General features: G+C 40.1%; 1 protein-coding gene across 1 annotated transcript; it reads left to right on the forward strand.

Annotated features, from left to right (window-relative positions):
* The first annotated feature begins 347 nt into the window (after window positions 1-347).
* Window positions 348-5,834, forward strand: LOC115823859 (GTPase IMAP family member 5-like). Its single transcript, XM_030787882.1, is given in 8 exon segments — window positions 348-372; window positions 509-650; window positions 652-692; window positions 1,249-1,302; window positions 1,305-1,331; window positions 1,334-1,596; window positions 3,650-4,188; window positions 5,456-5,834. Coding segments are annotated over 8 exon segments (1,470 nt in total).
* The last annotated feature ends 6,589 nt before the right edge of the window (window positions 5,835-12,423 follow it).

Below are 12,423 nucleotides of genomic sequence, written 5' to 3' on the forward strand. Positions count from 1 at the left end.
GAGGAAGTCCATAAAGTCCTTAGAATTAAAAAAAAATAATAAAAAATCATTCATTCCTCAAGTGTACATACTTCTTCAAAACAAAACAAAACAAACAAACAAACAAAAAACTAACAACAACAAACAAAAACTTTAATTTAGAAACAAAACACCATTAAATATGATATGAGTGTCACCATTAAAAAAACGTTTCTCCTTAGTATGCACATTAGGATATACATGTTTCCCAACTCTTAGGTCAACAAATAAATACCACATTCTTGGTGCCTTAAAATAAAACTTTCTAAATTGCACTAGGTGTCAGCAACTACAAATTATTTGTTTATTTTATAACTGGTTGGCAGAGCATGTGGTCACAATTGTTGACAAGAGGTAAACAAAGATAAAAACATGTATTACCAACACCTGTGGTGGAAAATGCATTGGAAGATCCATGCCATTTAAAATGAACAGGACCATTAAAGTGAAGGAAATTATTAGTAAGGTAAATGTCCCTATTATCCAACAGTGCAGAGAGAAGAAGAGCTGAGGATTGTACTGGTTGGAAAGACTGGAGTAGGAAAGAGTGCAACAGGAAACGCCATCCTCAGAAATCAACGTTTTAAGTCGGAGCTGTCAAGCTCCTCTGTGACTTCAGATTGTGATAAAGCCAGAGTTTAATGACAGAAGGGTTGCTGTTATTGACACACCAGGCCTCAGGAATAATTCTGTCCACTAAAGCAAATGCTGGTTGAACACGTGTAGACAGAGCTGTTTGTTACATTCATTTGGTTACTTACAAAATGCATGCAGCATCATAACAGCCCATAATAATAAGCCCATAATCTTGCCTATAATAGTTTTCATTCATTCCATGCTTTAGTGGACAGAATTATTCCTGTATGATTTCATGACACATACTACTATTACTACCACTAATAATAATAATAATAATAATAATAATAATAATAATAGTAATAATAATAATAATAATAATAATAATAATAATAATAATAATAATAATAATAATAATGAGAAAACAATTAGGCAGCAGACGGCATGTTGGTGCTCTTAGATTTCTGAATACCTGCAGTATTCCAACACTGCCACGAGGGAAGTGCATACGCCAAGTTGGAACCTGATGCGGAGCTAAATACTTCTCCACATCCAAGACCGTTTTTATAAATTTGAACTTTGGCATCGATTTGAGCATACGCACATTCTAAGATAAAATCTACATGCAAGAACATTTTATAAACGAGGCCCTAGGCATCTACAACACAAATTTCACAAATGAAGAAATTACAGAGAACATTAAACTGTCTATCTGTGTGCACCAGGCCCTCATGTGTTTTAGTGATGGTTCAGGTGGGAAGATTCATAGAGGAGGGGAAGAACACAGTGAAGATAATTCAGGAAATATTTGGTGAAGGATCCTCAGAGTTCACAATGGTGCTGTTTACTCATGGAAAATGGCTGAAGAAGAGAAAGAAAAGCATTCATGAGTTTGTTAGGATCAGCCCAGATCTTCTGAAGTTCACAGAGGCTTGCAACAGGCGATATCATGTCTTCACGACGATGAAGATTCAGCACAAGTCACACATCCGTTTGATCAGTGTCACAGCCTGCATTTCATTTTGGACTTTTAGTTTGACATGTCTTTGTGCTCCTGTTCTGTGTCTGTCTCCGCCCCTCACCTGATCCTGTTTGTCTCATTTATTAACCTTGTTAATTTGGACCAATCCTGTTTTGCCCTGTTTAGTTTTCCTCTTGTATTTAAGCCCTTGTGTTTCACCTGTCCTTTGTTTATCGTTGTTTGTGTTTTTTTGCACACTGTCAGGCTGCACCTTTTTGTTATCGGTTCTGTTCCTATTTACACCTGTATTTTGATCTTCAGTTTTGTTAGTAAAGTCCTCCTTTTGTCACCTCCATCTTCGTGTCTTGCACTTGGGTCCTGCACCACACCAACGGCGTGACAATCAGATTTATAAGTTAATTAGTGGAAATGGTGGAAAGCTCTACACCAATGAATTGCTGAGAGCGGCTGAGAGAGCAATAGAGGAGGAAAAACAGAGACTCTTATTAGAAAAAAAAATCCCAGAGGAAGAGGCAAGGCAGATGGCTGAGAGACAGAACAGGTTCCTGAGAAACACTGGCACTGGGCCTGTTGGTGTTGCAGCGGTGGCTGCTGCTGCTTTTGCCCTGAAGCCATTCACCAGTGAGAACACCTCTTTAGCATTATACCTGCTTCACCACTGACCCAGTGGAACGCTGCTCATCGCATAAAGAGAAATACAGAAAGTCTGCTTAGAACCGATTGTATTCAAAACACTGTTTCCTTTCAGTATATCCTGTCTTTAACTGGTATTCATCATGGTCTTTATCATTATAAATTATACTCTGTTACACAGTCATGCTTCATATCATATTCTGACCAGCTTTGTTAAACAGTTTCAAAAGTTTCATCCTTTGTCTGTGTTTCATTTACTAGCTCAGATATGAATTATTATTGGAATTGTAAATGGTTGTCAATATGAGATTTGAACAAATAAGCTACTAAGTGCCATTTCCTTTTAGGGTCCAAGGATCACCTGAGACTGGTTTTGGTTGTACTGCAGAGGGTGGGAAGGAGTTCAGCAGGGAACACCATCCTGATCCTAGAGCAGTGTTGCTCCCTCTAGTGGCACACAAAGGAATCTCCGAAATATTTTTTAAAAAATGAAATAAAATTAATTTAAAAACATATAATACAACCAAAATACTACTATGAATCAAAAAATTTAACCATGAGATCATTGAAATGACATTTTACCTTTCCTGTAATATTTTTGTTTTGATATCAGCCTATTTAAAAGCTACAAGCTAATTAACTGTTACAAGTAGCCTATTAACTGTTACAAGTTAAACCATGATAGTAAGCAGAGGTTTCTAAAATGATGAATGGTTCAAAAACACTGCAATCGTGGCTCCAAACAGGAACTATTAGGAAGAGAAGTGTGGATCAGGAGGAGAATATTTCGAGCAGTCCTGTACAAACTGAAGTGAAGGACAGTGAACTGACCGCAAGTGCTGGTGGCTACTTCAGCAGCACCAGTGAAGTCTCCACAGCACCTGCTGGCAGCAAACAGCACAAAACAGAAATGTGACCCGAGTTACATCAAATTTGGATTCAGCTGGAGCAGGATAGTCCAGGCTGCAGTGCGTGGTATGTGGTGATGTTCTTAGCAATGAATCTGTGTGTGTGTGCGCACGTGTGTGTGTGTGTGTGAGGGGCTGCGTAGCTGTGGCTGACAACAGTCGACAATAAATAATATTCTTATTAAGAATAAATTTGCCTCCTGCATTCCATTTGCCTCGGAAGTTGCAACTCGGAGCTGGGAATGATGTAACACCCGAGTTGACCGCATTCCCGAACAACAAATGGGAAAACCGTTTTAGCCAGGTTATCTGTTGTTAGCTATTGTTAGCAATACCAGTTGATAACAACACATTAAGCGCATAGAAATGCCATAGCAACATATCCACAGTTGTACTGTGTGTCCGACTGACTTAATGAGTCACAGAGGTGCCAATAAACAGTAAACTACTATAGCTTTCACTACTTCTATACTGGGGTCAGCCATCTTGGACTTTCATGTCGGGGTTGGTGAGGTTCTTCTGACTTTCCAAGTTGGAAATCAAACTTCAGAGGGCGTTCCTGTTGAAATTTTCCGACTGGGAAATCGGAAGTTCCGTCTTCCGAGTTCAAATGGAATGCACCAATAGTGGTGGTACTTGGAGAGCCAAATATCCTGTGAGAAAAGAGATACTGGGCCTAGAGGGATTTGAGTCAGATATCAGCCCTGTATCCTTGACTCTGAGGAGTGAGAAAAGAGAAGGAGAAGTGTGTGGGAGAGGAGTGTCTGTGGTGGACACTCCTGGTCTGTCCAACAGTGAACTATCTGAGGAACAGTTAGGACAGGAGCTTGAGACAGCTGTGTCTTTGTGTGATCCAGGGCCTCACGCCTTCCTCCTGGTCATTCAGCTCGGCCGCTTCACTGAACAAGACAAGAGAGTGATGTCTATGCTACAGGACATGCTTTGTCCAAGTGTCAATCTGTACACCATAGTGCTTTTTACCTATGAGGACAAACTAAAGAACAAAATCACTGAGCAGTTTGTCAAAGATGATGACAACATACAGAGGCTGCTTCAGAAATGTGGGAATAGGTATCATTTATTCAATAACAATGCCACAGAAAACAGAAGTCAGGTCCATGAGCTGTTTGAGAAAGTAGAGAGACCCCACTGACTGCTACAAGAACTGAAGACCAACTGTGTCATTCTAATATTTAGTAGTCATTTGCATACCTGTTTAGGGAAACTACTTAATCTTTCGGAACCACTTTACAATAAAACTACCCTTATGAAGGGTTTGTGAATGATTTGTAATTAGATTATTAATTAGGTTGTGAACACTTTATAAATCATTAATAAGCTGTTATAATACATTAGATAAAAAGTGCAACAGTCACCTGTTGCTTGCCAAATAGTGATCCCACATTTATCTGTACTGTTAAGCCTCTGATCTCATTGGTTACTTAGCTTTGTCTTCTCCATCAGCCAGCGTTTATACCTGTCAGCCCCATCAGATATTTGTTAATAAGCTACTAGCATTTAACCGCCATTAGCATATCTTGATAGTCAAAAAGTTTGACATGGCATATCAAATTATTGCATATTAAATTTTCATATCAAATTACCAGACTCATACTCTATAAGGCTTTGGCAATATTGTTTACCTTGAGGTTTCAGCATGCTATCAGCAGCCGTCCTCATTATTATCACGGGAGTTGATATGACATATGCTATCATATTAAAGTGGTATATTGTGATGGGTGTTGGAGTAGATGGGCGGAGCCTCCCAGCCTGCCTTGGACTGTTGTTTAGCCCCAGTTTGTTATTGGTCAGTTTATGTTTGCCGTCGTGTCTAGTAGAAGTGTATGTGTATTGTTCATCATGTAGTCTTTGTGTTGTGTTGTTAATTCTTGTGATAGTGTAATGTACCATAAATGTAATTGTCGGCATGAATGATGTAGTTCCCTCCTACCGTGTCAGCATGTTAAGTATATTACTTTCTGGTTTGTGCTGTTGCGAAATAAGCAGTAGTGTCATCACTCTAGAGAAAACCCAGCAACTCATTAGTAAATGGTGATGTGTTTCACATTTTACAATCAGGCTCTCTTCTCCAGTTATAAATGTTAGTAACTCATTAGTAAGGGGTGATATGTTTTACACTTTACAATGAGGCTCCCTTCTCCAGTTATAAATGTTAGTAACTAATACATAAATGGTCATAAAAATGAGATGAAGCTGAGAGTTTAACATGCTCACTGATGAAAGGAGAACATAAAGTAAGCTAAGCAACTCGCAAGGTCTGAGATTTAACAGAATAGACAGATAAAAAGTGCAGCAGTAACTTGATCTTGCCAAATAGTGATGCAACAAGCATTTCCATGTCTTCAACAAACGAGGTGAAGGATCCCTGTCAGGTCAGTCAGCTGCTGGAGAAGATTGATAAGATGGTCATGAAGAACGGAGGGGGAATTTACACCAACGAGATGCTCATCATGGCCGAGAAGATGATTGAAGAGGAGAGGCAGCGCATTTTGAGAGAGAATGAAGCACAGATACGCAGAGATGCAGAGGAACTTATGGCCATGTACAGAGAAAGGGCTTTGGAAGATGCAAGAACACAGCTGAGGGAGAAACAAGAGAGGGAAGCAAGGGAGACAGCAGAAAGAGACAACCTATATATGACTGTAATCACAGAGCTTCTGTGCAAAGTCATAGAGAAGTTCATCTTAAAAAAATGAGAAAACACTTGAGTGTTTTTTCTATTGTCACTGTAGTATTTAAAAGTCCCACACCATCTCAGACACACTGAAAATGAAGTTATGGATATAAATATATTGGTATAATTGTTTGATTAACTATTGGGAACCATTACTGAATTGAACAGCTTATATGAGTTGTCAAATTTTACTCTTAACCTTTTGTTATTGCTTTGACATTAAGGGTATCAGTGTTCTACTGTTTTGTATTGCTGTTTTCCCATACATAATGCTACAAAATACATGTGAAATTGTGCTACACAAGTAAGAACATGAGAAGAGATCAGGGCATTCAATTCAACAACTCTTTCTTCTCATTATAAATTTAAAAATTATTATGGCATTTTAGACTATGTTTTTTTGTTAATATGATAAAATCAATAACCTCATCTGATCTACTCGAAGAATCAAATTTGTATGCTTTTGTTTACATTTCATCACAAACATCTGTAACTATTTATTTATTATCATTCATAAATACATTAAAGCAACCTCTGATTCATTCTCTGCTAGTACAATGCACCACTGAACCTTATTGACTTCATCAACCAAAGGATTCACGTTAAACCTCTAACACAGGTATCAGTTTGAGAAGTCTTAGTTCTTCAGACTGTTCTTAGGACTTCATTGTCACTGAAGATTAAGGACTAAACCATAACTATGATTCATAGAGATGGAAGATACACTACCCTGAGTCACATACATCAGTGACAAAGAGCAATTTTGTTCCCAATACAGAGGACATAGGAAGTCAGCCATACTGCAAGACTAACGAAGTTCTCTGTTCTCATTTCATGTTCTGTCCATTGTTTCACAAAGCTCATTTAAATTCTGTAGGTCAGCAAATTTTCATTGTTTTCACAGCTTCTCCATGAAAAACAAAAAACAAAAACAAAAACAGCAGCAAAAAACAAACAAATAAACAAACAAATGTGAGGAAAACAGTGGTGTTTCTGTGGATTTCAGGCTGGAGCCTCCAAGCAACCACCAAACTGCCTAGAGAATGGGTCTTTCAACTTTCAAGTTTATTCATAGAGCGCTTTTTACTATCAAAATTCTCTCAAAGCACCTTCACAGTGATCCGTGCCTAAACCCCCAGTGAGCAAGACAAAGGCGACAGTGGCAAGGAACAACTCCCTAATGCAGTGAATAGGAGGAAGAAACCTTGGGAGGAAACAACACTCAACAGGGGGAGCCCATCCTCCTCTGGCCAGCACATAGAATAGACATTCACAGAGTAGAATGAGTCCATGGTAAACAAATTCAATGGTCTACACACTTATTTACAGTATACAGTATAAAGCGCGTACAGTGATTGCTTAAAGTATAAAAGAATTAATATGTACAGTTCTAGGAGCTCCATGTGGTGGGGAACACTTCCCTAGTGCCAAAGCAGTATCCACGTTTAGAGGTAGTGAATGCAGTCCTAGGCTTGTTTGCTCCCCCAGCCAATTCCCTAATTAGAGCTGGGCTATATAAAACACCTGGTAGTATGTGCTCGCCCTTTTTGATCCTGCCTCTTTGTCTCTGCGTTGACTGGTGGTGTTTGGTGTTCCTGCAAAGATCCTTTGATCTGACCAGTTGGCAGAGTATACTTTGTGTTTGAGCTCCCAAGGTATGTGCCCCTTATAACAGCCAGTTATACTACCAAGCAAGGGACTTACACTTACAATGATACTTTTAGTATGCACTTTTTACTATCAAAATTGTCTCAAAGCAGCTTTACAGTGATCAGTGCCTAAACCCCAGTGAGCAAGACCAAGGCAACAGTGGCAAGGAAAACTCCCTAATGAAGTGAACAGGAGGAAGAAACCTTAGGGAGGAACCAAGACTCAACAGGGGGAGCCATCCTCCTCTGGCCATCGCATAAAATAGACATTCACAGTGTGAAAAAGTCCTTCTTTTTGTATATAAATCTGATGTTTTGCAATTAGAGATGGCATAATTTAAGTCATGAAAGGCTCGAAGTGTATTCTTGGGGTGTCCATATAGGGCTATCCTCAGCAGCAGTGAGTGGTTTCCTGGTGCAGAGAACTAGAACTCCAACCAGAAGTAGGGCATCAGCATGGATCAGGTCCAGAGAGCAGAAGGGGTCAGGATCACTGGTATCTCAGGAGCAGCGTGTATAGCTCGACAGAGAGAGAGGGTGAGAGAGAGAGAGAGAGACAGATAGACAGACATACAGATTGTTGCTGAGTTTTGGACTAACTGGAGCTTGTTTATGCACCTACTGGAACATCCAGACAGTAAGGCATTACAATAATCTAACCAAGAGGTTACGAAGGCATGAACTACTTTTTCTGCATCGCGTGTGTATATATATATACACACACACACACACGTGTGTGTGATTTTATATATATATATATATATATATATATATATATATATATATATATATATATATATATATATATATATATACACACACAGAGGTGGACAACGTACACAACCCCATTACTTGAGTCAAAGTTTAAATACTCCTGGTCAAATATTACTCTAACACAAGTTATAGCTGTTCAGTTAAATTTTTACTGAGTTACTTGGGCATCCCAGTCAAAACCAGTGAAATCCCCACACTGTAATGGGGATTGCTCTGGGAAGTGGCCTCCTCCACCAGTGCAGTACTGTAACATACAGAGTACATAAAGAATGCCTTTACATGATATGTCTATTGAAAAAAGCTCCTATACCTCATGTTTAACACTGTAGCCTTGGTGGCTACCCGGTGCTTTCTCTCTCTCTCTCTCTCTCTCTCTCTCTCTCTCTCTTCCTTCCACTCCTGGCTTGTACTACTCCTGGAAGTGCATTCATGTCAGACTTCACTGTCAGCTGTGACTGTGTTATTAATGTTGTACCCCTGCTCTGGATAAAGTGGTTTATTTAGTGAACTGTGATGTGTAGACTTACCATATGTGTTGTGTGCTGTGAAAGGTGTTTATTGCCCACATTGTGCCTCTCTGCCTGAAGGGTTACCTCCAGTGCTTTCCCCATTATGTGTATTCTATATGTCAACCCTGACTTTACAGGGCTGCACATGTACTCTTAAGGTTAAAGGCTGTGCTAACAAAAAGAGCAATTCTTTGACTCAAACCTGTTTGTGCTCCTGGTTAACTCACTTTAACCAGTGAACATCACAATATGTTAAAGGACAACACACGTGTACTTTTAATGTAGGGGTAAAACTGAGGAAATGTGTATCAGTTGGAAAAACATATCAGTTCAAAAGTTGTAACATGAATTGATATTCTTAGTGTCACACTTTATTTCATGTTGAGGCTGAAGTTATATACTGCAATAATAGTGTGGGTTGGTATGTGTGGAGTGTATCTAGTGCCATGTTCAGGTTGGAGTCCTGCTGGGGAAGACATGTGCCCAACTGAGTTAGGCTCAGTTTTCCCAGGGATTTGTCTGACATGATGCATGCCTTTGGAGGTAAAGTGAACTGTTTTCTGATTAGGAAATGAGAAGGCAGCAAAGATAAGAGGCCAAGAATTTAGTATAATTGCCGCCTCAGTGAAACAATGGCACATAGCTCCTCTACGTTTGGTAAAGCCCTCTCAAGCATCTTTCTCAGACAGGTCTTCACCAGTCAGACAAATTGTTCCCAAAAGCCACCCCACCATGCTACTCACTCCACAGTGAATCTCCAGGCTCTCCCATTACCTGAAAATGATGCTAAAAGCAAATAATTCTTAAATGTTTTCAAGGATCTTGACTGGCCTTCTTAAATGGTTTGCGTTATCTAAGTAGGTGACTGACACAGTCCTCTCCTGGAAATAAATTTTTCAAAATAAAGCTGATACCAAAATGGGGCTGGTTCCAAATGCACTTTTCTGGTCATAACAAACAAGTTAACAATGTTTTGTTTGGTGATCCATTTGTTTTTAAGTAAAGTAGGTGTGGAACAACGTCACTGACTTCAAACAATGGAGATTCAGTTGAGATTCTCATGAAGCTCATGTTGTCAGAAGTATTGATCCATCCCATCACACTAGACTTTACTGTAGCTTAGCCACAATGTGTCCTTTGTAGGACATTCAGCTGTGTTGTCTCTCCAATCACTTTACAGCCTTGACTCTGGGTTAGTGAATGGTTGAATGTTTGTGACTTTGCTCACCACAAACTGTTCTCAGTACTGAGCACAGCCACAAATCCACTGCAAGATTTTCACAGTCTGTCCACATGCTCATCTGATTCCATTCGATGTGGTGCAACAGTGGAAGTTCTAAGCACCGTTGACATTCAGTTATCAGGTCTGGAGGCAACTCAGCTGAGTCCTCCCTCCCTCACTGTTTGAAGAAGGCATTTTATCAATCACCATCGAGGGATCTGTGGGAGCCCACAGCATTTTATCATTACTGTGAAAGGAGCAGGACAGCCAAAGAGGTCAATTATTATCGCAAACAACTGCCAAACTGCAAAGCACTCATATCATCAATAAAAGTAAAAAAATAAACCCTCCATTCTGCTCTCAGTTCAGGCAAATTTATCATCCATTTGCACAGATTCAGGATCTCTTTAGCACTGGTCGTCAGGCTATAGGCTTCCTCAACACCACTGGAGCTTATTAGAAAGTCATCAGCATAAAGTGATGTTCTTAATGCCTGGACAGCCTCTGGTGAATCCTGTTCTAGGTGATTTTTGACTGTAGTGGCCAGTAGAAATAGGCTGAAATAAGTGACCCTCCAAACATCACCCTGATCATTTGCAAAATGCAGAGCTTGTCCTCTTTTGTCTGTCATACAGCATCTAAATCAAAGGAATCTCAAAGAAACTCTGTCCCTCTCCCTTAGACATTTTTCTGAAATGACCATGTGGAGCACATTGTGGAATCCGAATAGAGTCAGTAGAGGATCTGATTTGAGACTTGGCACAGTCATCAGGCTTTGGATGCAGCAGACATATGCCTTCCACATGTGACAGGGCATCAAGTGTTGTTCTGAGCTTTTGAAGTGCTTTGTCTTCTCTACAGACAGCATGATGAGGCACGTAGCTTTTCTTAAGGTGGCTCTTCACACATGCCCTGCTTTAAATAGTCCTCAGTCTTTTCTTTGTACATCTTTTAGACGGTTCCATTTGTCCTAAATGGTTTCTTTGAACCTTCAGATATTTCTTGTTAATGCTGTAGTTTTCCAGGAGCTCAGGTTTATCACCTTGCCAAGGTAATCCCTCTCGATAAAATCCTTGTATCCGACAGTATCTCGTTTGTTGATGGAGACCGGATGCAAATGCAGATCAGTGTTCATTTATTTACATCAGAATATAATAAAGACCTTAAGACTTACAGAATGCAAGTTCCAGAATTCAGGAAGACAGAGAAATCAACATGACATGGGGGATATACCAAACTATGCCAGAACAAAATAACAGGGCAAACTAAGGAGCATTTAAACCAAACTAACTGAAAACTGGTGTTAACAATGATGAACTAAAAGACTAAACAGGGCTGAACCAAAACTGATGAAAAGAGAGGGGGGAAACAAGAGAAACAGGGAAGCAGAACCCAGACTTGACAATAGAGGGAGTCAATGAGATGAACTAACGGAAAAGGGACAGAGAGGAGACTGAGAGGAACCAGGGCATGGCAGACAGTTCTTTTGGAGCTTTGTGAAACTTCTGTTTCCTCTTGGGCTTTAGTCTCGTCATTCACAATGTCAAGCTTTTCCGCTTCCCGGAGTGCATGTAACTGTTTGGAGAGAAGCATGTCTTCATATAAACCAAAATGCATCCATGGATTTTCCATCATACTGAACACTGAAACTGGCCTATGAACAGCCCACCTGAATGTGCTCTCTCTCTCCACTAAGATTTTTGTGAGCATCTCCACTCTGCCAGCACCTATAAGCCCAGACAACTCCGATTCTTCGTCACGGCACACCGTAATATCTGCTCACTGGGGTCACTTCTCTTCCGGGTCTTTCTGAACATGCTCTCTGGGACCTTTCATTAAAAAAGCAGTGGCCGTCTCTATTTCTTCCATATCAGCCCTCTGTTTTTCTGTTTGCACCAGACATTCTCCGAGATGACAAAATGCAGCACAATGAAGGTTATCACTGGGGCAATGGAGCCAAATGTGTGAAGTTTAAGAATCGATTGTTTCAGGACTGGTAACTTGGGTGCTTTCACCACAATGAATGAAACTTGTGTTGTGCACTGTGTTTAGTTAGTCACATTAGAGTTGTCTTCCCCCCGTGGTGATGGCCTGCAGTTGTTCCTATTAGTAAATAACGCTGCACCTTGATGAACTCCTATCTGAACACCCTATCTGCAGTCATCACTAAACGAAGATGAAGCCAATCCAGCGTCGACTGCATGGTGATTGCAGAGGGAGTTACACTGCCCGTTAATTTACACAAAGGGTTGTAGAGAGGCTGGAACAAAACTCATTCGACTCTCATCCATTCAAAAAAAGCAAGTTTTGTCTTTACTGGATGGGGAATGACTGAAAAATCAGTAGCATCCACAACTTTAGGGGGAGATGGTTAGACTTCGCCTTGATCATGTACCCATTGCTGGTGTCTTCTTCCATATTACTCCCCTTTGGTCTTTTAGAACTGTGCAGTGTGTT

Source organism: Chanos chanos, chromosome 11 (assembly GCF_902362185.1).
Source record: "Chanos chanos chromosome 11, fChaCha1.1, whole genome shotgun sequence".
Classification (NCBI taxonomy): domain Eukaryota; kingdom Metazoa; phylum Chordata; class Actinopteri; order Gonorynchiformes; family Chanidae; genus Chanos; species Chanos chanos.